This window comes from Pecten maximus, chromosome 1, assembly GCF_902652985.1.
Source record: "Pecten maximus chromosome 1, xPecMax1.1, whole genome shotgun sequence".
NCBI lineage: Eukaryota > Metazoa > Mollusca > Bivalvia > Pectinida > Pectinidae > Pecten > Pecten maximus.
Genome location: NC_047015.1, coordinates 57,704,132 through 57,729,936, shown reverse-complemented (window position 1 = coordinate 57,729,936; position 25,805 = coordinate 57,704,132). Strand labels below are relative to the sequence as shown.

General features: G+C 36.5%; 1 protein-coding gene across 3 annotated transcripts; it reads left to right on the top strand.

Moving 5' to 3' along the window:
- The first annotated feature begins 281 nt into the window (after nt 1-281).
- On the top strand, nt 282-25,338 carry LOC117339171 (peroxiredoxin-like 2A). Of its 3 annotated transcripts, XR_004535129.1 has the most exons (7): nt 5,364-5,867; nt 9,215-9,403; nt 10,976-11,050; nt 16,793-16,927; nt 18,656-18,791; nt 22,828-24,573; nt 24,715-25,338. XR_004535129.1 is itself a non-coding variant. In XM_033900628.1 (6 exons), the coding sequence occupies exons 2-6, from the start codon at nt 9,239-9,241 to the stop codon at nt 22,959-22,961; spliced, it is 645 nt and encodes a 214-aa protein (XP_033756519.1). In that variant the 5' UTR covers nt 282-355; nt 9,215-9,238; the 3' UTR covers nt 22,962-23,099. The 3 variants fall into 3 exon arrangements, 2 of the variants coding, with proteins under 2 accessions (XP_033756519.1, XP_033756505.1); XM_033900628.1 differs by lacking the exons at nt 5,364-5,867; nt 24,715-25,338 and adding an exon at nt 282-355 and having other exon boundaries at nt 22,828-23,099; XM_033900614.1 differs by having other exon boundaries at nt 22,828-25,338.
- The last annotated feature ends 467 nt before the right edge of the window (nt 25,339-25,805 follow it).

Below are 25,805 nucleotides of genomic sequence, written 5' to 3'. Positions count from 1 at the left end.
TAGGGTTATATAGTGGCAGTGCCATACAATGGTAAATATAATACAATAATTCACTCGTCTAGATCTACATTATGTATATCGTAACAATTTGATTAATGTCCACAAGTATCCGTGCTATCAAGCAGTAGCTACATTTGTAGGCAGCTGCATCATTATATTAGAAAATAACTTCCGACATTTAAAATACACTAAAAGATAAATCCGTTCGTATGAATAAACATTTTGCATGCGACGTCCTTCGTCAGTTATCTCAGTTCCGGATCAATGATCACCGGCCTGTTTAATTTTAGAAGTCTGTCGGCGGCGTGACTTCGACACACAGGCTGGTTAGAGTTGACAGAATTCGACAAAAAAGGTGAGCTAATCTTTGTTTTGATACATGTCATTCGGTACTATAGTAGTAAAACTAACTAACATACTATATCCATATCGAAACATTCATGAAAATGACAAGATTGTAAGAGCCATGCAATATACTCGAACAACCTTCGAGTCGGCTGCATTGGACCACTGTAGGGGACCGTTGCGACACACGTCGAATTTCTACGAGCACTGCGTACGGCTATCACTGCCAAATTGTTACAATATATTTCTAATTTTCTGTTAGAACTCTATTTTCTAATTTTTCTTTTCCTATTTTTTTTTTAATTTCTCTTCCTTTTTCTCTACATTAACTCTAGGTTCTATTTTCTTTTCCTATTTTTACCTTTTTTTTAAATAATTTTTCTTCTCTTTTCTCTACATTTTTATGTTTAGACTATAAGCTCTACACTTGATTTATTTTCCATTTTTCTTATAAATTTGTTATTTTTTTTTATGTGTTTTATTTTCCAATAACTAAGTAGTTACGTTATCCTGCATTGTATCACAGGTGCTTGTGGACATAATTATGATGTTTTTAATTAAAATGTTACGTTATAGAAACGAGTAAATCATTATTGTATTATAATCGCAAGCTTAATATTTATAAAACCAAATGGTATATTTTTTAAGAATTAAGCAAGCGATCGTAATACAATAATTTACTCGTCTATAACATGACATTTTGATTAAAAACATCATAATCATGTTCTCAAGTACCTGTGCATTGTATATTGTACAATGTATGTGTCCAGCTCAATTCTTGTCACCTCTCTATCTAATCAGTAATCACATCATCTTTAAATGGATTTTAATAAAACTTTATATATTGGATAGATAGGAACAACTCCTTGTTTGAGGGTGCAAAGATGACATTGACAGTTACTACTTGTAGAAAAAGACTTTAATCATGGAATAAAAAAACAGAACTTTTTTACATGTGGTAATTTTTACTGTTCACCGGTTTGTTTTAATAAGGTTGTTATTTGGTGGAGGTTGGGGTGGGTTTTTTAGGTCGGTGTTTAAATGGGGTTGTTCTTTTGGTTTTTTTATTTGTTTTTTGTGTTTTGGTTGAGTTTGTTTTGTTTTTTTTTGTGTTTGTGTTGTTGTTTTTGTTTATTTTTTGTTGTTGTTTTTTTGTTTTTTCTGTTGATTTTTATCTTTTGTTTTTTTTGTATTTTTTTTTTTTGTTTTTTTTATTTGTTTTTTTTGGTTTTTTTTTGGTGGGGGGGGGGGGGGCTTGATGTAATTTTTGTTCATAAATTTGCTTTTGCTTTTTCTATCGAAAGTCATGATCAGATACACCATTGCTGCTCCAATGCTTCAGGGCATTTGAGGACAGAACGTCTGTGAGCTGGCATGACTTTAGTTTCAAACGGATTTTAATCAGACTTCAATTAGTGTTTCAAAGTGCAAAGGTCAAGGTCACAATTACTTTTTATAGAAAATCTTGTCATCTGATCTGTAGCAACTTCATTTTAAAACAAATTTTGATCAAACTTAACATATTGGATATATGAAATTGTTTTGTGATGTCATGCAGGTAGATTTTTATCATTTGTAATTACTAATTAGCCTTAGATATTTCAGTTTGACATGTTAAATTTGAAAGCTAAAGTTTAATGTACATTACATGCACAACTTCCAGAAGCCGATCCTTTTCAAAACTGATTACCTCTGGATACCAAATGAAATGGCAATGTACAGATTTGTTTCTCAATCTTTATCATAGTAATAAAAAAAAAACTTCCTAATACTGATTCTTCTGAACTCTTCAACAAATTATGTGGCAGGATTCGTTAAAACGATATACTATTTATTTCTTCTGTAAACGGGCATTACCTGCTGACCATAAAAGCAGCACTTGTGACAACAATTGTCGTAAACTTCGCGTCCGGAGCAGACACTTGTCATAGGTAAATTTGTACATGGTCCGAATTATTTCTGATGCTTTTACAACTTTTATATTGGTCTGGTGTCAATTTATGTTGTGAATTGACGCCAGAACGATATAAAAAAAAATGTGATGACATTTCACTAGAAATAATAATTTACCAAAATCATAATTAAGGTAATTACAGTTGTTGAACATGAGAGCATGCCTAATACCTGCTTCAATGAAGCCGTAAAAACAGGTAAAGCAAGGAAACCCGAAACTCTCTAATCTATGTTGGATGAGGCACTGAATGGGCTAGTTTTGAAGGAGAATATATATATGATTTGGAAACCAATATCAGGTGTAAACCGTGTTATATTTTTAAAAAGTTTACATGGGTTGTACTTTTGAGAAGGAAGTATACATAGTAACAGGCCAGATGCAGGTCAGTGTCGATGATAGCATTGAAGTATGATGTTTCATCATACCAATGACCTTGACCTATTGTCAAGGTCACAGGAGTTAGATTTTCCATTCTAGTTTCAGAGATTATAATCATGCCAGAAATATTACAGCTGTTTTTAACAACTGTGTAGATTTGTTACAAGTTTATTTGAGTTTTATGTATCATCATACCAATGACCTTGACCTATTTTCTAGGTCATAGGAGTCAAATCTTCCATTCAAGTTCCAGAGATAATCATTATTATAATTATGCCAGAAATACTTCAGCTGTGTTTATACTGATGTGTAGATTAGTTACAGGTTTATTTGAGCATGATGTCTATTCAAATAGGTGTATTTAGATAGATATAGCATTTACTTGTTGTACCAGTTTTTAGTTTTTTAACCTCATTATTGCAGGACCTTTAAATATGCAGTCGTTTTTATTGTATACATTTGTATGCGTTGAATGTCTTCAGACAATTTATTGAAGTGATTTGTTGGTGCATTGAGATCAATAACGGTTGGTAATGATCCATTACAAACATCTATAAGCAGAAATATTAAAGCGATATACAGTAAATTCTTGTGCTGCAAAGAAAAGGACAGATATCTTTCAGGCATTTTCCGATCACTAGCACTTTGAATGGGTTAGTTATGATGAACAATATATTCAATATCTTAAAGTTTAGATATATAGACGTTATATTGAAGTTTGAGATCTTGTAGGACAAACAAATCATTGGAAGAGGTAATTTTGATTGAAAATAAGTTTACGAAGTCAACAAGACAATATATGTTTGATGAAATTAATTTTTTGCTTATCTGTATAAATCTTCTGACCTCACCATCATACTTTAAATTGATATTTATACCATCTTAGTTCACTCGAGCAGTTCTTCATTAATTTTGATGACAAATTTACTGTATCATGTATAATGTATAAGTGTTTGACAAATAAATGTCATGGTCATTGCTTATACAATTTCACAACCACATGCACTCACCTAGCACCTCATTACCCCCCTCCCCCTCCTCCCCCTCCTCCCCCATCCCCTGCCCTGAAATTTAGGGGAAATGAAAGGCCCACATTGTCATGAATTATTCTTTAAATTTTAACATTTTACAGCTATTCTTTGCTATAATTCTTACATATTTCATCAAAATTTTGGGGATTTTCCCTTGTTTTGGTGAATTTTCCCCTGTTTTTTAACAGATTTTTTCTTGGTGGGGAATTTGTTTTTATTCAAAGGGGAAAACTCTATCAGTGGGAAATACTACCTCATTTCGGGTAGTAAAATCAGTCTAGATTAACCTTAGATAACAAACACTATCTGTAGGTTGTCAGTCGGTGGTTAATGACAAAGTCCATGTAAGTCCTTTATACTCTCATATACGACAAAGTACTATCAATGGTCTACACACCACACAAGGTGGCCGAGTGGTTAAGGTGTCACGACACTTTGTCACTAGCCCTCCACCTCTGGGTTGCGAGTTTGAAACCTACGTGGGGCAGTTGCCAGGTACTGACTGTAGGCCGATGGTTTTTCTCTGGATACTCCGGCTTTCCTCCACCTCCAAAACCTGGCACGTCCTTAAATGACCCTGGCTGTTAATAGGATGTAAAACAAAATAAACCCAACCAAACCACACGAGATATATGTTTCATTATTCACGTGATACTTATCAAAGTTATTTTCATTAATCGTATTGTTTGAAATGCCTTATTCTGTCTTAAGATCCACATTTATAAACAACAACTAGGTTTATAATTGCCCTGTGAGCAGCCAGTGTCATTTTGAGGCAGGTTCTCCTTGTAGTAGCTGGTGACTACCTCACTGAACAACATACAAGAGGCCCGTCACATGCCATTCATAGCAATTAGGGTAAAGTACCTTGCCCAAAGACATAACCACGACAGCAGACTGACCAGCTTGTGAAGTTCTAGAATTTACAGATATAAATTACAACTCTTGTAACCTAGATACATAATGTACAGTATAGAAGTTACATTTAATACATCCAAGGACTTTTTCTCACTGGTTTAGGAAGGGGCCTTTTTGTCTCATTTTGGGAAAACAATTGGTGAATTGGGAAAGTTTTTTTTCTGGAGTAAACTGCAAGTTTTGGGAATTTGGCTTAAATATGAAATAATTTCAATTGGGAATGGGGCCCATTAACGGCCCCCAAAAAGCCCTAAAAAAAACAACCCTGCATACAGTTGAAAATACAAAGTTTTGACTGAAAATTCACATATGGTATGTTACATTTTGCTTTGTAATTTGTAACATAATCACAATTAAGACAACTTAAATTTGGACTGACCATCCTTGAACTCCTTGAACAATTTATACAGCACCAAATTGCCTAATAAGAAATATGTATAAAGTAAATACACTATTTCATCATGAAAAAAGTATTTTTTGAGGTACACTGCTCTAGGTAGACAGATATTTTTGTCTCCAGGTTGTGTACTGAATATGTAAACATTTGCCAATATGTTTGATTTCTACTGTGACCCTGGTTGAGCAATGATGTCGTGCTGACTAAAGTATTGACACACTGTCCACAATATAAAACTCTGATGATAGACTTTACGAGATAGTGTTAGATCCCTGGCCATGAGTATGAACGGGTCATTTGTGGGGGTGGCACTTTACAAGGTGGTAACAGTGATAACAGATTGGCGAATATCATTCATTGATTTAAGCTGTTGTTGATCGGCAACATTTCCTGTGTTGTACGTGAGTCACCATTAAATCATCTAATAATTGTTTGTCATTCAACTCCAGAAAGATGTGTGGCAGGAAGATGTGTGGCTGTGTGACCAAGTAGGCGGCTATGTTGTAATCGTACGGGCTTGAGTGTGACAAGTGTTGGACTGGTACAGGGTTAATAATTATCAAGTGTATGGAGTGAACTAACTGTACATATCTCTGGTGTTACGTCAATCAAAGAACGAAAACATTTTCAACAGAATTAATTGACAAAGTATTTTTGTCTTTCAAAAATTGTTTATTGTATGGAAGTGTTTAAACATTTTCTATAAAAAACCAAGATTATATATCAATCCGATTGTGAAGATCGTTGATGCCTCATTATGGGGCTTTCGAGTGCAACAGTTACTTTGCTTGTGGCGTTGTCAGCAGGGCTGTACATTTACGGGCCTGACAGGATTCTAGAAATGGTAAGGTATCCAATTTACTTCAGATGAATTTTTGATATCTAAAACCACTGAAGCTGTTTAGAAACCGAAACATAGTTCGAAAAAAACTGAATCTGGAACGAACAGCATTTTCTAGGTATATAATATAGAGATTTAAAATCTGTGTCAATTACTAGTAGAGCATTATATATTATATGCTAACCTCGCACCCTAGGGACGATTTCGTAATAACTTATTGATTTTCGAAATAAGACGTGGGGTGTGACGTTGATTATATGCGTATAACTAGTGAATCTAATATGTTAGGTTGCAGTTACATGATGTTCATATTGGACCTTTAGAATCTAGCCGTTTATTGTTTGAAATGTGCGCCAAAATAAAAACAAAAATGCTACTGCAACAAATCATACACCACAAACAGGGGCTAATACAATATGTTTGAAGCCTGTTTAAAACATGTTTATGTTGCTTGTTGCTCGTAAATTTATGTAATATTATGAGGAAGGAATATCCTGCTGTGTTATATCTTTCCGACGGTTGAGTAATATATTTCGATTTCATTCTATTTTGGCGGTGGGGCAGAATTTCGGTAACTTTAAAAAAGAAATTCCACCTATGTAGTGTTTCTTAATTATTTTCTTAATAAAGATACATAATTATTTTGCTACATGATCCCATTTTTTTTTTGACCAAAAGTGGCCTATAAGGGGACTAAGCAAGGGTTACTGCAAAAAAAAAATTGTTCTTCAGATTTTTTTTACACAAATAAATGAGCACTATTTTACCCTTCCCTTCCTCTTTCTCTCTTTCTACCTCTTCTTCAATAACTTCTCTAGCATTTGATACCATCTGTGTATCTGTATCTTAAAAATGACCCTTACAATGACAGTTCCCTGGGTGCATTTAAAATTTTGGGACAGTACCTTTTAAAATGATTTGTGAAGTCACTAACTGAATGATCTGTTTGATAGTTATAAACCTGGAAGCAGCCTATGTCCCCTTTCCACCAATACCATATTTTGATAATTTCAGGTTTCAATTGGGCTCATGATGGGGGCATAACTTGGCCGATTTAACCATCGATTATGATGTCATATGTTAATGGACAATGGCGTTATATCATTAGTTAAAAATTGCAAGAAAGAATCATGCTGGTCTGTTTAATTTTCTCCTTTAAATTTATTTTTTAAAGTTTTTTAAAGTTTTAAAAATTTTTTAAAAACTTTTCTTTGAACAAGGTTCGTAAAAATGATAATTTCCGAAAATCATTTTCTTAAAATCTTGTTTGAAATCAAAATACATATATACATATATATATAGGGTCTAGTAAGTAAAAACGATGGTATAATCCAATATAGGTACTGGATCCTAACAAACAAATGTTATACATGTATATTACTAGAAATAGATAATTGTCAAGTAGTAATAACGACAGTACAGACAAGTAAATTGTCGAATAAATTAATATATAGCCTTCATGAAACAAGCTTACTGTATTATATCATTTATTGCTTCAATTACTAAAGTAAATGGCACTTTAAAGAAAATGAATAACACTTTTTTTTAGTAGAAATTCCTCCACTTGTTACTGTTAGGGGAAAACGGGATGAAAATCTATGATATCATACATATACATATTTGCATCATAATAACCTGTTGCTGTGGCGACGGTTGATATAACGAGAGAAACGAGGTGAAAATCTTTGATAAATGCTTTAACTGGTGCTCTGACGACGATGGTTGCTATGTCGTTATCGGAGAAAATTTCTCAAACAAGTGAAAATTACCCCATTCAATGATACAACACATGAACTGAGTCTAAATTACCTCTTTTACTTGTGTGGCTTGCCTAATAGCAAATCTCTGTAATCTCCAAACAAACACGAAGGTGGTTTGAAATTCCTAGAGTCTAGTTACCATTAGATAGCTGAATTTAATACAAGTCTGTGATTCTGAATTTTATAGCCTCGCCTAGCAGCTGATGCCTGGCACTGTTTGTCTGTAGACAATTCAGATTTTCAATTTCTTTGCAGAAACATCTCAACCATTTTCAATGAAATTCTTCAGAAACCATGCAACTTTGGCCAAAAAGTCAACCATGCATAGTTGTGAAAGATATGATTGATCCTCAGCCCAAAGGTCTGAGGGATCTCCCCAAGGGTCTGAGGGATCACCCCAAAGGTCTGAGGGATCTCCCCAAGGGTCTGAGGGATCACCCCAAGGGTCTGAGGGATCACCCCAAGGGTCTGACGGATCACCCCAAGGGCCTGAGGGATCACCCCAAGGGCCTGAGGGATCACCCCAAGGGTCTGAAGGATCACCCCAAGGGCCTGAGGGATCACCCCAAGGGTCTGAGGGATCACCTCAAGGGCCTAAGGGATCACCCCAAGGGTCTGAGGGATCACCCCAAGGGTCTGAGGGATCACCCCAAGGGTCTGAGGGATCACCTCAAGGGTCTGAGGGTTCACCCCAAGGGCCTGAGGGATCACCCCAAGGGTCTGAAGGATCACCCCAAGGGCCTGAGGGATCACCCCAAGGGTCTGAGGGATCACCTCAAGGGCCTAAGGGATCACCCCAAGGGTCTGAGGGATCACCCCAAGGGTCTGAAGGATCACCCCAAGGGTCTGAGGGATCACCCCAAGGGTCTGGGGGATCTCCCCAAGGGTCTGAAGGATCACCCCAAGGGTCTGAGGGATCACCCCAAGGGTCTGAGGGATCACGCCAAGGGTCTGGGGGAGTTGGCAAAAATGGGTCAAATTAACTCAAATTCTAAAAATAATTGAATATTTTGGAAGCTAGATCTAAGATTGCGAATTTCATGACCTCAGGTGTTGGGGAAGGCTTGTGTGGACTGGGTCCTGTCATTTTGATAGCAATGGAGTCAAACGCAATCAGAGTGAATTGAAATATATATGGTTTTGGGGTAAAGAGTGAATCGATATATACATGGTTTGGGGTAAACTTAACTGAAGTGTTTATATAGAGAGTTTACATTTTTCAGCATCATTTTTTAAAAATTTACTTTGAATTAATCTAAACTTGGTTAAAATTTGATGTATAGGATGACAAGTTTTGATCCATATTGGCCCTGACTGACTCCCCAGGGGCTTATAGTTGGGGCCAAAATTTATGGGATAGAATTCTACTACCTCTCCTGTGCCCTTTTCTCTGTTTAGTTGTATCACTTCCTCTCAAATTTATGCTTTATAGCTGTTCCAGGCATTGGATTTCCGCCCCATACATTTATCTAGTTGTTATTACATATGTACATGTACATCTTTTATGGCTGTTTCAGGCAGTGGATTCCTCCCCATAAGTCTGTTTCGTTGTTACTAATTGTATACATCTCTAACTTACCGTTGTTTCAGGTAGTAAACTTTCAGCCTACGCTGATGGGGGTGACGAAGGCCCTGCTTGGAATGGCAGGGGTGACGGCAATGGCCGCCACCCTCTGTAACGTTCCTGTGTCATGGTTCATGTCATCAGAGAGAGCCACGCTGAATTACTTAGAAAATGCCAGGGTACAAACTTTGGATTCTCAGCCGAAGAACATCACAGTAAGTTCTGTCTGTCCAGTTAGTAGTGATACATAATTCAGTCTTTGATATAAAATACCAGATATTTTTACAAGAAAATATTAAAAAAGAAGGAATGAAAGGTCTTTTCAGTTTGTTTCTAAATTATCCTGGTTACTTTTGGATTCCTAACATAAATATCCTGGTTTCCTTTGGATTCCCAACATAAATATCCTGGTTACTTTTGGATTCCCAACATAAACAGCCTGGTTTCCTTTGGATTCCCAACATAAATATCCTGGTTACTTTTGGATTCCCAATATAAATATCCTGGTTACTTTTGGATTCCCAATATAAATATCCTGGTTACCTTTGGATTCCCAACATAAATATCCTGGTTACCTTTGGATTCCCAACATAAATATCCTGGTTACTTTTGGATTCCCAATATAAATATCCTGGTTACTTTTGGATTCCAATATAAATATCCTGGTTACTTTTTGGATTCCCAACATAAACAGCCTGGTTTCCTTTGGATTCCCAACATAAATATCCTGGTTACTTTTGGATTCCCAACATAAATATCCTGGTTACTTTTGGATTCCCAAAATAAATATCCTTGTTACTTTTGGATTCCCAATATAAATATCCTGGTTACTTTTTGGATTCCCAACATAAACAGCCTGGTTACCTTTGGATTCCCAACATAAACAGCCTGGTTTCCTTTTGGATTCCAATATAAATATCCTGGTTACTTTTTGGATTCCCAACATAAATATCCTGGTTACTTTTGGATTCCCAACATAAATATCCTGGTTACTTTTGGATTCCCAATATAAATATCCTGGTTACTTTTTGGATTCCCAACATAAACAGCCTGGTTACCTTTGGATTCCCAATATAAACAGCCTGGTTTCCTTTTGGATTCCCAATATAAATATCCTGGTTACTTTTTGGATTCCCAACATAAATATCCTGGTTACTTTTGGATTCCCAATATAAATATCCTGGTTACTTTTGGATTCCCAACATAAACAGCCTGGTTACTTTTGGATTCCCAATATAAATATCCTGGTTACCTTTGGATTCCCAAAATAAATATCCTGGTTACTTTTGGATTCCCAACATAAATATCCTGGTTACTTTTTGAATTCCCAACATAAATATCCTGGTTATTTTTTGATTCCTATATTTTCCTGCCCAGTGTTTCCCTATGAATTAAGGCTAGGCAGATAATTGGTATTCTGTATCTCTAAGTTATTGTAACTATAAGCTATTATAGGGGATGAGAATGCCTGTATTTATATATATATACTTTTTGTTTTAAAGTTTGTGTTGGCATTCTGTATTTTGATTATATAATGCTATCATAGTTGGTTTTACTGAATATAAAAACAAAACATAATTTTTCATCTTTTTTTTTTTTTTGTTTCACAAAAATGGATTTTAATCATTGAAATCATAATTAACCTCTGTGGGTTCTTATTTTTGACAAACTTTATTGACCTGAACAGAGACTGGAGAAGAAGTGTTAGAATTCTGGCTTCGCATGGAGTGTTTCCCTTCAAACAGTTGTTAAGATACATGTTCACAATGTTTGATTTGTGTTTGTAGGCTTCAGAGTTATGGAAAAAGAACGGAGTGGTCATGATGGCGGTCAGACGGCCTGGATGATCCATGTGCAGGGAGGTAAGTCTTTGAAGGACCAAATTAATCTCCAAGGAAACTTACAGCTTCAATTCAGTGAATCCTGATAGTAACCCTAATGTCATTGTATAGGCAAGTTAGATAATATCAATGGTACAGGGCTTGTTACTGTATCAGATGGGTTTATTGGTGGGTAAACATATATATCTGTTACAGACAATGGTACAGGGCTTGTTACTGTATCAGACGGGCTTATTGGTGGGTAAATATATATATCTGTTACAGACAATGGTACAGGGCTTGTTACTGTATCAGACGGGCTTATTGGTGGGTAAACATCTATATCTGTTACAGAAAATGGTACAGGGCTTGTTACTGTATCAGACGGGCTTATTGGTGGGTAAACATCTATATCTGTTACAGACAATGGTACAGGGCTTGTTACAGTATCAGACAGGCTTGTTGGTGGGTATACATATATATCTGTTACAGACAATGGTACAGGGCTTGTTACTGTATCAGACCGACTTATTGGTGGGTAAACATATATATCTATTACAGACAATGGTACAGGGCTTGTTACTGTATCAGACGGGCTTATTGGTGGGTAAACATATATATCTGTTACAGACAATGGTACAGGGCTTGTTACTGTATCAGATGGGCTTATTGGTGGGTAAACATATATATCTGTTACAGACAATGGTACAGGGCTTGTTACTGTATCAGACCGACTTATTGGTGGGTAAACATATATATCTGTTACAGACAATGGTACAGGGCTTGTTACTGTATCAGACAGACTTATTGGTGGGTAAACATCTATATCTGTTACACTGACAATGGTACAGGGCTTGTTACTGTATCAGACCGACTTATTGGTGGGTAAACATTTATATCTGTTACAGACAATGGTACAGGGCTTGTTACTGTATCAGACAGGCTTATTGGTGGGTAAACATATATATCTGTTACAGACAATGATACAGGGCTTGTTACTGTATCAGACAGGCTTATTGGTGGGTAAACATATATATCTGTTACAGACAATGATACAGGGCTTGTTACTGTATCAGACGGGTGTATTGGTGGGTAAACATATATATCTGTTACAGACAATGGTACAGGGCTTGTTACTGTATCAGACGGGCTTATTGGTGGGTAAACATATATATCTGTTACAGACAATGGTACAGGGCTTGTTACTGTATCAGACCGACTTATTGATGGGTAAACATATATATCTGTTACAGACAATGGTACAGGGCTTGTTACTGTATCAGACAGGCTTATTGGTGGGTAAACATATATATCTGTTACTGACAATGGTACAGGGCTTGTTACTGTATCAGATGGGCTTATTGGTGGGTAAACATTTATATCTGTTACTGACAATGGTACAGGGCTTGTTACTGTATCAGATGGGCTCATTGGTGGGTAAACATCTATATCTGTTACTGACAATGGTACAGGGCTTGTTACTGTATCAGATGGGCTTATTGGTGGGTAAACATTTATATTTGTTACTGACAATGGTACAGGGCTTGTTACTGTATCAGATGGGCTCATTGGTGGGTAAACATCTATATCTGTTACTGACAATGGTACAGGGCTTGTTACTGTATCAGATGGGCTTATTGGTGGGTAAACATTTATATTTGTTACTGACAATGGTACAGGGCTTGTTACTGTATCAGATGGGCTCATTGGTGGGTAAACATCTATATCTGTTACAGACAATGGTACAGGGCTTGTTACTGTATCAGACGAGCTTATTGGTAGGTAAACATATATATCTGTTACAGACAATGATACAGGGCTTGTTACTGTATCAGACGGGCTTATTGGTGGGTAAACATATATATCTGTTACAGACAATGGTACAGGGCTTGTTACTGTATCAGACGGGCTTATTGGTGGGTAAACATCTATATCTGTTACAGACAATGATACAGGGCTTGTTACTGTATATATATCTGTTACAGACAATGGTACAGGGCTTGTTACTGTATCAGAATGGCTTATTGGTGGGTAAACATATATACCTGCTACAGACAATGGTACAGGGCTTGTTACTGTATCAGACTGGATTATTGGTGGGTAAACATATACATCTGTCACAGACAATGGTACAGGGCTTGTTACTGTATCAGACAGGCTTATTGGTAAACATATATATCTGTCACAGACAATGATACAGGGCTTGTTACTGTATCAGACGGGTGTATTGGTGGGTAAACATATATATCTGTTACAGACAATGGTACAGGGCTTGTTACTGTATCAGACCGACTTATTGGTGGGTAAACATCTATATCTGTTACAGACAATGGTACAGGGCTTGTTACTGTATCAGACCGACTTATTGGTGGGTAAACATCTATATCTGTTACAGACAATGGTACAGGGCTTGTTACTGTATCAGATGGGCTTATTGGTGGGTAAACATTTACATGTATATCTGTTACAGACAATGATACAGGGCTTGTTACTGTATCAGACAGGCTTATTGGTGGGTAAACATCTATATCTGTTACAGACAATGGTACAGGGCTTGTTACTGTATCAGACGGGCTTATTGGTAGGTAAATATATATCTGTTACAGACAATGGTACAGGGCTCAAAACTTAGACTTTGGCTTACTGAAAGATAGATATCATTGTATAGTCTACATGAATATCTGCTGTATATATTTATACAGACAATGGTTCAAGGCTCAAGACTTTTACCTGGGCTTATTGACAGATAAATATGTGGGTGTGTCTACAGTATATATCCGTACAGGTGTATCTACCTGGTTTCTCATTAAATCGTAGATTGGTTATCTGTGTCAATAAATGGTCGTCTAAATAGGTAATAAAGATTCTGTCAGAGATGTTCCCTGTCGTGAAAATCTTATAAATCGACAATTTTATTATTATTCTTATTATCTGTGTTACACTTTATTGCTCAAATAAACCCTGCCATAAATACCTAGTGTTTGCTCTGTATAAACATTGTTTGTAGTTAAATATTTCCTCTAGTTTTAAGTATATATGAGTTCAGACATTAGAATTTTAGGCTTGAAGAGACCTGAACATACTAATTGTTTCAATGTTTGCAAACTCAAATATTGTTTTCTATTTGATCTGAAAAGCAAAACACTTAGGATTGTTTGATAACCTACTTAGCACATTCTTCAGCTGTCAAAGGTTTACATATGATCGGCAAGATTTGAAAGTTTACATTCATTATGAAAGGGCAGCGGTGGCCCGAGTGGTTAAGGTGTCCCAACACTTTATCACTAGCCCTCCACCTCTGGGTCACGAGTTCGAAACCCACATGGGGCATTTGCCAGTTACTGACTGTAGGCCGGTGGTTACTCTGGCTTTCCTTCACCTCCAAAACCTGGCACGTCCTTAAATGACCCTAGCTGATAATAGGACATTAAACGAAATAAACCAAAATTTATGTTTGAAATACAATTGTTGTCATAATGCGGTAACCATGTATAGTATATCGCATAAAACACATATGTAATGGTGTTTTATCAAAATGTGTCTGATGTTATAGAGCCTATCTAAACAAAAATACAGACAGTTTCATATTATTATGGTTGTACATGTATAAGTGAACAATCCGCTGGGGACTATCACAAACCATTACTGTCAGCCATGAAATCTGTGTTACACAAAGAAATCATTGTTTGTTTGTAGAAAGGTTGAAGTTGACAAAATGTTATGTAATAAATTGATATGTGTAGATTGATGGCCTATAGCTGTTCTGTGTAGATTTTACAGATCGTCAGATGATGGGCTATTCAGTATAGATTTTACAGTTCATCAGGTGATGGGCTATTCAGTGTAGAGTTTACAGATCGGCAGATGATGGGCTATTTAGGGTAGATTTTACAGATCATCAGATGATGGGCTATTCAGTGTAGATTTTACAGATGATGGGCTATTCAATGTAGATTTACAGACGATGGGCTATTCAGTGTAGATTTTACAGATCATCAGATGATGGGCTATTCAGTGTAGATTTTACAGATCATCAGATGATGGGCTATTCAGTGAAGATTTTACAGATCATCAGATGATGGGCTATTTAGTGTAGATTTTACAGATCATCAGGTGATGTGCTATTCAGTGTAGATTTTACAGGTCGCCAGATGATGGGCTATTCAGTGTAGATTTTACAGATCATCAGATGATGGGCTAAATATTCGGTGTAGATTTTACAGATCGTCAGATGATGGGCTATTCAGTGTAGATTTTACAGATCGTCAGATGATGGGCTATTCAGTGTAGATTTTACAGATCGTCAGATGATGGGCTAAATATTCGGTGTAGATTTTACAGATCGTCAGATGATCTGCTATTCAGTGTAGATTTTACAGATCGTCAGATGATGGGCTATTCAGTGTAGATTTTACAGATCGTCAGATGATGGGCTAAATATTCGGTGTAGATTTTACAGATCGTCAGATGATGGGCTATTCAGTGTAGATTTTACAGATCGTCAGATGATGGGCTATTCAGTGTAGATTTTACAGATCGTCAGATGATGGGCTAAATATTCGGTGTAGATTTTACAGATCGTCAGATGATCTGCTATTTAGTGTAGATTTTACAGATCATCATGTGATGGGCTATTCAGTGTAGATTTTACAGATCATGAGATGATGGGCTATTCAGTATAGATTTTACAGATCGTCAGATGATGGGCTATTTAGTGTAGATTTTACAGATCATCAGATGATGGGCTATTTAGTGTAGATTTTACAGATCATCAGATGATGGGCTATTCAGTGTAGATTTTACAGATCATCAGATGATGGGCTATTTAGTGTAGATTTTACAGATGATGGGCTTTTCGATTCTCCTATGTCCTTGGTCTGTGGTCCATCCATAAACAATTCCTTAAGTTGTTATCGCCATTTGTTCACATGTAGGGTCCTCTTGATCCCCAGTTGTTTTCATTCATTTTGATTCTGATAGTAAAAATAAAATGGCCAACACAGATTTTGACAGTTGAAATTTGTGATTGATACATTTCAGAAAATTAATTTTAGATCTTTCTAAGACATCAAAATGTAGTAATCCTCGAGTCATCAAATGATTCAGGGAAAGAACGGAAAAATAGAGAAAACATCAGGCTTTCATACGATTAATAAAGATAATTGAATGGTGGGTGCCCAGATCCCTCTGAACATGATCTATTGTAGTAGTCGTGGGGTAATACAGCATGTGTCTGGCTTCCTCTGGGTAATCTTTTTTATAAATTAATTTATATTTTCAAAAGTTTTTTTTCAATACAGTGGCAATAATAGTTCATTCGTATTAAATACTAACCCTTCAGTTTTTGTCTTTCATATAGTGTATCTCTCATACCATATAAACCAGGGCTTTTTCTGGGGGCTTTCCATGGCCGTTAAGGGGCCCCATTCCCAATTGAAATTATTTCATATTTAAGCCAAATTTTCATTTAACTACTGAAAAAAATCTTTCCCAATTTACCAATTTTCTTCCCAAAATGAGACAAAAAGGCCCTTTCCCAAATCAGTGTAAAAAAAACCCTGTAAATTATACAAAAAAGATTCTTAATGACTGCATAAAGAAAGTTAATATTTCATTTGATATAATACTTTATTACTTTAAAGAGTAAAAAGGAGGATAAAAAGAAAGAACGAGAAGCTGATGATAGGACAGAAGTGAGAAAGAAGAGAAGGACAGATAAGGATAGCTAACAGAACCGGCGTATAGTCATTAATATTTCTTATAATTAAGATTTTATAATTGTAGGAAGCCCTCGGGCTGTCCTCCTTGCTGAATGACCTTGACACTCATGGAGTGAAGTTGTATGGTGTTGTACATCAAACTCTGGGTGTAGAGGATTTCCAGCCATTTTTCAAAGGCCAAATATTCTTAGATACGGAGGTAAGATATAACTCTATGTAATTTAGAAAAGAACTACTGTATACCTGGTAATTTTCGTCCCAGGTTATTTTCGCCCTTGAGCAACATAAAACATATTCAAACTGTTTTAAATACGCCCTAAATGGTTTCAAGAAATATCCTTTTCCTCGTTTGTAAAATCGAAAAGTGTTTTCTCTTGTTTACATGTACATACAGATGTACATGAATGGAAGCCACAATTAAGCGACGGGGAACTCATAAAATTAGTCTTTGCCATGGCTGAAATTTGATGCCACTCTGTATTTCATTTTGATCATGACCGACTACATAATTTAAGAAATAAAGACTTAATTTTTATATAACTTAGTATGTATCGTTTTTAATTGAAATTGCTAAGCCTAGTACGTGATTTTATAGTTGAAAAGTAGGAGGGTATGTTGGTGATGGCCCATTTACTATGGTTTATGAATCCTTCAAATCAGCTTGAAATTTTCGCCTTCATCTTAAATTCGTCCTATCTTCAAAGGGTGAAAATGGCGAAAACTAAAAGGGGGCGAAAATTACCGGGTATACAGTAGTTTAACTTCTGATGTTATATTGCTAATTACAGTAAGTCTTTAATAATTTCTTTGAGGTCTAGGATCTTGGTATTTGATATGTATGATGCAAGTATATTTGACAATCATTAATTATGGTAGCAGTGTACAGTAAAAATGCCAAATTCTGAAAAATATGGCACATGTTTTAGATATGTAAACATTGCCAGTTAACCTTACATATAACCTCTAATAAAGTATATATATTTGAAATCTGTACAACATTTGCAATTTTAATAGAGCTCTGAAGGATAAGTAAACTGATATTTTCTGTGATTTTTAGAGCTGTGAATACCATGGTAACAGCTTAAAAAATTCTCAAAAATTGCAAAATATTATGATATTTGACCCAAAATGGCACAATTCTCTACACAATTTTTTTTCTGAAACCTATTTAAAATTAAATATCTCTATCCCAAAGACAGAATTAATCTTGTTTGGACATATGTTGTAAATTAAGTTTTTCCGCTATCTTACCTTTTCTGTGGGCTTCCATTTTGCGCTGTAGGCAAAACTTAATTTCCTGTGTAAACACACGTTCGGAAAATCCGGATATTTAAAATCCGGAACCAATTTATTGATTTTTGTTTTAATAAATGTGAAGCCGGTATGTACTACTTCATACTGAATATACCAATTATAGTGTACATTTATTTTTTCATTTTTTATGCATATCATAATACAGGAGTTATTTGCTTAACAAAAAAATTGCCCATGGCCAGGCTGTCTTACTGTGGTGTGCTACCTATGTTGATCAACAAGGATCAAAAGAGTTAAAATCTTCCAATGATCTTATCAATAACCAAAAGACCTGGTGCCGTTACATGTATATAATGGACTGGTGACATAATTGAATTAATTACTACAAAGATTTGTCCATAGGAAGGACCTTGACCTACTTTCATGGTCACAGGGGTCAATCATGTTAATTGGTTAATTCCAGAACATATACTTTGCTGAATGTTATTCTTTTATTCAAACCATAAGGTTAAAAACTAGTCAAAATCATGCTTGGATAAGTGATATTATACAAGTTCTTACTTTTGAAAATATGATATCTAGGTAATTATAGGTTTAATGCTTGCCTGTCAAGCTATTAGCCAACAATTTCTTGTTTCATTCGATTTTATCAAATGCCTTTTCTTTGTTTCAGAAAATGTTTTACGGTCCAAAGCAAAGATGGATGCCGTTGTTTGGTTTATTTCGTGTGAATGTGATACAGAATATCATTCGAGTCTATAGAAAGAAAATTCCAGGGAACATGGAAGGCGAGGGACGATTAATGGGAGGTAAGTTGTAGTATTTCACTTTAATTATAACTACAGTTGAAATACTTGTTACAACCCCCTCTCCCTCCCCCCTCTCCCAAGCTGTATTTCAACAGGGACTCAGATTTACCAACTAACCACAGGTATTTCTAGTAATGGAGCTGTCAAATCAGGGGCTGACACTAACTTAATCCTTGACAGCCGAGCTGCCAGGTTTTGAAATGAGGCAGCCCGGCTGCCAACAGTGATGCCTCTCTTGGGGGATTTGGGGCCATTGTCCCTCCAGCCCCTTATCCCAACACTGAGAGGGAAAAAAAATGAATATTTTGGATGTAGTTTCCTACATTCTAGTATCAAAATTTTCGTTCTTACACCAAAGGGTTTCATAAAAAAAAATTTGAAAATAAAAATTTTGACGTAAATGAAGAAAACTTTAGCTGGACATCATACATTTGGCTGAAAATGTTGGCAGCCCACAGGGCTGCTGGTCTGGACATTCTGGCAGCCCGACCAGATTCTAGACAGCCCAGGGCTGCAGGGCTACTGTTAGTGTCGATCCCTGCAAATGATAGTAGTGATTTGCCAAGGATTGAAAACTAGTTGAAAAATTCAATAGAACTGCAAAATAAAAAAGCTTGCCTTATGAAAGTTGGAAACTAAATTGTCCTTTCATGAATTACAAACTTACAAGATGGTTTTCATAACTCGTTATATATAATCTATTTTCATTTAAAAATTTGACTTACTTGGGGCCCGCGATAGCTCAGTCGGTTAGAGTGCCGGCCACGTAACCTCAGGTGAAGGGCCCGTGATAGCTCAGTCGGTTAGAGTGCCGGCCACGTAACCTCAGGTGAAGGGCCTGTGATAGCTCAGTCGGTTAGAGTGCCGGCCACATCACCTCAGGTGAAGATCTGAGGTGGGTGGTTCAACACTCCCTACCTGTGTTGGTTTGGAAGCTGAGAAGTGGACTGGCCTGTGCCATCATGTGTGTGTCCTTGGGCAAGACATGTACGCTTATTGCTCTGGATGGCATGTGACAGGCCTCCATTACTACTACAAGGACACTCACCTCAAAATCACCCTGGCTGTTTACGGGGCGATAAACCCAGGAAAACAAGACAAAACAAGATTTACTGAAGAATTGAGAAGAGACTTTTTCAACCAGAATTGATTATACCTGCCTTTTTAAAAATCTTGTTATCACTGCAAGCTTCTTACGCATGTAACGTAAAGCTGTGTAAAGTCTACAGAGACATAATACTAAAGTTTAAAGCTATGCCAAGTTCAAGCTGGCTGCCATAACCCCCATCTTGAAAACAAAAAAGAAATACGGTATCTACTTAATTCTTGTCCAGAAAAGTTGATGAGTACTGCAGCTACAAAACTTCCTCTACTGCCAGTTTCCTGAATGGTGTTGTCATGGAAACTGGAGCTTTAGTATTGTTATGTCAATATTGAATAATTTTATAACGAACCCAAATTTTGATCTTTTGGACACATTTCTTTTGTGTTTACAGAAACTCCCTCATATAGTAACTGAAGATTTCGTTTAATTTGCAGATTGACACTAATGAAAGTTCAGCACTAGTAAACCATCAGTTTGATTAGAAAGTAAATTTACTTTATCTTGGTCACAGGTCAAGTTTGCTGGGTCAAAGGTCAGAGTGAAGTTTTAAATGTCCAACTCTAAGAGGAAAATTTTATAATTATCATTTCATTTTTTAGAGTGACTGCTTTACAATTATATTGTTACAGGTGTGATTGTGTGACCTCAGTTATATCGTTACAGGTGTGTTTGTGTGACCTCACAGTTATATCATTACAGGTGTGTTTGTGTGACCTCACAGTTATATCATTACAGGTGTGTTTGTGTGACTTCACAGTTATATCATTACAGGTGTGTTTGTGTGACCTCACAGTTATATCGTTACAGGTGTGTTTGTGTGACCTCACAGTTATATCATTACAGGTGTGCTTGTGTGACCTTACAGTTATCTTGTTACAGGTGTGTTTGTGTGAGCTCACAGTTATATCGTTACAGGTGTGTTTGTGTTACCTCACAGTTATATCGTTACAGGTGTGTTTGTGTGACCTCACTGTTATATCATTACAAGTGTGTTTGTGTGACCTCACAGTTATATCATTACAAGTGTGTTTGTGTGACCTCACAGTTATATCATTACAGGTGTGTTTGTGTGACCTCACAGTTATCTCGTTACAGGTGTGTTTGTGTGACCTCACAGTTATATCATTACAGGTGTGTTTGTTTGACCTCACTGTTATATCATTACAGGTATGTTTGTGTGACCTTACAGTTATCTCGTTACAGGTGTGTTTGTGTGACCTCACTGTTATATCGTTACAGGTGTGTTTGTGTGACCTCACAGTTATATCGTTACAGGTGTGTTTGTGTGACCTCACAGTTATATCGTTACAGGTGTGTTTGTGTGACCTCACAGTTATATCGTTACAGGTGTGTTTGTGTGACCTCACAGTTATATCGTTACAGGTGTGTTTGTGTGACCTCACAGTTATATCGTTACAGGTGTGTTTGTGTGACCTCACAGTTATATCGTTACAGGTGTGTTTGTGTGACCTCACAGTTATATCGTTACAGGTGTGTTTGTGTGACCTCACAGTTATATCATTACAGGTGTGTTTGTGTGACCTCACAGTTATATCGTTACAGGTGTGTTTGTGTGACCTCACAGTTATATCGTTACAGGTGTGTTTGTGTGACCTCACAGTTATATCGTTACAGGTGTGTTTGTGTGACCTCACAGTTATATCGTTACAGGTGTGTTTGTGTGACCTCACAGTTATATCGTTACAGGTGTGTTTGTGTTACCTCACAGTTATATCATTACAGGTGTGTTTGTGTTACCTCACAGTTATATCGTTACAGGTGTGTTTGTGTGACCTCACAGTTATATCATTACAGGTGTGTTTGTGGGACCTTACAGTTATATCATTACAGGTGTGTTTGTGTGACCTCACAGTAATATCGTTACAGGTGTGTTTGTGTCACATCACAGTTATATCGTTACAGGTGTGTTTGTGTGACCTCACAGTTATATCGTTACAGGTGTGTTTGTGTGACCTTATAATTATCTCGTTACAGGTGTGTTTGTGTGACCTCACTGTTATATCGTTACAGTTTTGTTTGTGTGACCTCACAGTTATATCATTACAGGTGTGTTTGTGTGACCTCACAGTTATATCGTTACAGGTGTGTTTGTGTGACCTCACAGTTATATCGTTACAGGTGTGTTTGTGTGACCTCACTGTTATATCGTTACAGGTGTGTTTGTGTTACCTTACAGTTATCTCGTTACAGGTGTGTTTGTGTGACCTCACAGTTATATCATTACAGGTGTGTTTGTGTGACCTCACAGTTATATCATTACAGGTGTGTTTGTGTGACCTCACAGTTATATCGTTACAGGTGTGTTTGTGTGACCTCACAGTTATATCGTTACAGGTGTGTTTGTGTGACCTCACAGTTATATCGTTACAGGTGTGTTTGTGTAACTTCACAGTTATATCATTACAGGTGTGTTTGTGTGACCTTACAGTTATCTCGTTACAGGTGTGTTTGTGTGACCTCACAGTTATATCATTACAGGTGTGTTTGTGTGACCTCACAGTTATATCATTACAGGTGTGTTTGTGTGACCTCACAGTTATAACATTACAGGTGTGTTTGTGTGACCTCACAGTTATATCATTACAGGTGTGTTTGTGTGACCTTACAGTTATAACATTACAGGTGTGTTTGTGTGACCTCACAGTTATATCATTACAGGTGTGTTTGTGTGACCTCACAGTTATAACATTACAGGTGTGTTTGTGTGACCTCACAGTTATATCATTACAGGTGTGTTTATGTGACCTCACAGTTATATCGTTATAGGTGTGTTTGTGTGACCTCACAGTTATATCAGTACAAGTGTGTTTGTGTGACCTCACAGTTATCTCGTTACAGGTGTGTTTATGTGACCTTACAATTATCTCGTTACAGGTGTGTTTATGTGACCTTACAATTATCTCGTTTCAGGTGTGTTTGTGATCGGGCCAGGTGACCAGGGCATCCTCTACCAGCATCAGGAGAAAGAGTTTGGAGATCATGCCAATCTTGAAGAGGTTTTATCGGCAGTCCGAAAGATCAAAGTCCCACAATCGAATCTATAGACTCCTTCAGAAATAACCTTAAATTTTGTATTGAGGTAGATTTATTATTTTACAAATTATATGTGATTCATCCAGCACAGGCCCCTAATGTGTTTCCATTATTTGTCATTTACATTTAGACTATTAATAGTGAAATATTTCTACCAACCGATCAAATACAAGAGAAAATACTGCCATTACTATTTACATTCACAGGGATTTGGACCGAATTTCCAACTCATGGTCTATATACACATGTATATGTAGGATATATTTGGACTGTAGGTTGGAAATTCATGCCAAGTTCCTGTGCCAGGGCAGGATTTGAAAGCTTTAATAGAGAACAAGGTAAAATCTGCCTAAAAAGAATACGAGAAAAAGAAATGAACCCTTAATTGGCTAGCAAAGATGCTGGGTTATCTACCAACACATTAAATATGTCTGGTTTTTGTGTGAGTTTTTCCGTTTTGTTGAGTTCGCTTGCTGCTTTACATTGATCATACGACTCATTCCTACACTGCCGGTTGTGTCCAACATGATATTATCTTTCCTGGTTTCATTCTATAGATTGTGTTTGGTACCAACTTTTTGTGCATACCCCATAAAACCAAATGATTGTCCAGATTTTTTGTAGCCATTTTCGTGGTTGTTTATACACCATAACTTTACATTATGTATATCATAAATCTGTCTAGACCAGATTCCCATTATGTAGTATTATGTAGTATCATAAATTGGTCTAGATCAGATCCACATTATGTAGTATTATGTATATTATAAATCGGTCTAGACCAGATTCCCATTATGTAGTATTATGTATATTATAAATCTGTCTAGACCAGATTCACATTATGTAGTATTATGTAGTATTAAGTATATTATAAATCTGTCTAGACCAAACCACGAATCATCTGAAAATATTTTTCTTAGAATGATATTCATCACTTTGGTATGAGTATGATTTGGAAAGATGTTTATCTTTAACAAAACAAACAATGAAAACTGTGTTCGTGGGCTTTAGAAAATGTTTGTTAGATCCTAGATCCTTCGTCAAGCAAAGAGTGCGATGAGAGTTGGTTTAACACCTGTTCACTATACAGTGATGGAATGAACCCAGTGTGAGTGATGTTAGAACAAGGGTCATCAACATAACATGTTTACGGTTTTAATTTATTTATATATATGTAAATTTTAGTCAACAAAGGAAGTTAAAGTGATAATTGTTTTGTTTAAGGTCCATCGTCAGCTGGTACAGCCAAACAAAAAATGCGACATGCTCTTGCATACGGAGATCCATCAAACAGTCGGATAAAATAACAAGTGTAAATTGTTGAATGAATTGGTTGTCAACTGGAGCAAGTTGTCTGTGAAAAAACTCTTACAATTCTGAACAGAATTTTCATTGATGTGACAGGGACCACAATAGCTCAGTCGGTTAAAGCACCAGTCACGTAACCTCAGGTGAAGATCCGAGGTGGGTGGTTCGACGCTCCCTATCCGTGTCAGTTTGTGTTTCATGGGAAGCTGAGAAACAGGTCAGTCTGTGTTGTTGTGGTTGTGTCCTTAGGCAAGACACTGTACTTTTCTTGCTCCGGATGGTATGCGACTGGCCTCCTGTATGTTGTTAATTGAGGTAGTCACCAACTACTACAAGAAGCTCCCCCCCCCCCCCCCCCCCCCCCCCCTCAAAATGACTCTGGCTGTTTACGGGGAGATAAACACAGCAAAAAAAAAAAAAAAAATCATTTATATGACATCTTAATTTAGCAGTGAGGTAGTCACCAACTACTACAAGAATCTCCTGCCTCCAAATGAATTTGGCTGTTCATGGGGAGATAAACCCAGCAAAAAAAATCATTTACATGTATATGACATCTTAATTTAAACCTGTTGAACATCCGTTCAGTTGTTAATGTACGTGATCACACCAAGGGAAAATCGTGCTGGTGAAAGATCTTTGTCACTGTTGATTTTAACAAATATAATCTTAATATGTCTCAATATTTAATGTCCCAAATAAGGATGAAATTTGTTACTTAAAATAGAATAGTTGTATCCGCTGTCTAAAACCAATTGGAGCATAAGTGTTGATATGTTTTCGTGAAATCCTATCATATTGCATTTGTATATACATGTAAACTTCCTTTACAATGTAATTGTGTAAGTCATTAAATGAAATATTTTCCTGCGTTGAACTAAACCGTCAGGCTTCATGAAATCTTACACTGAAATCTGATAGTGTTGGATGGAGAACCTCGCCTGATGTTTATCTCAATGCTTGAAAATATTCTTTTATTTTGAATTGAATGAAAAGGATTGTTGCTTGAAAGATAAAGAGAGGTTTGAATGCTTGTGATATTTATAAATGTAAAAAAAAATAAATAAAGATAGTCTTGTTGTTTTGTGTGTATCTCATTTTAGCCACCATATCTGTTTTCAAATCGTCTTCCATTTGTCAGTCTTATAAACAGTTTTTGTCGGTGCAATTTCTCGCAAACTACTGATGTGATGAGACTGTATAAACATGTTCCGCATGATCAAGTTCTATTTATATCTTTTGAATTGTTCTGGCAGCCTTCATCTGCTTGGTGCATGTAGGGATTTTGTAGCACGCAGGTTAATTTCTGTGGGTAGGTCAAGATTTGGGCGAGTTTTGTGATGTATATCTACCAGAGCATGCTCTGTATGACCTGTATGTCAAGTATGAGGACAAAACAGGTGAAGGCTTCCAGACAGTTCCGTGTTAGCTCTTCATGGGATACGTACAGGCACTGTCACATACAGGCACTGTCACATACATGCACTGTCACATACAGACACTGTCACATACAGGTACTGTCAAATACAGACACTGTCACATACAGG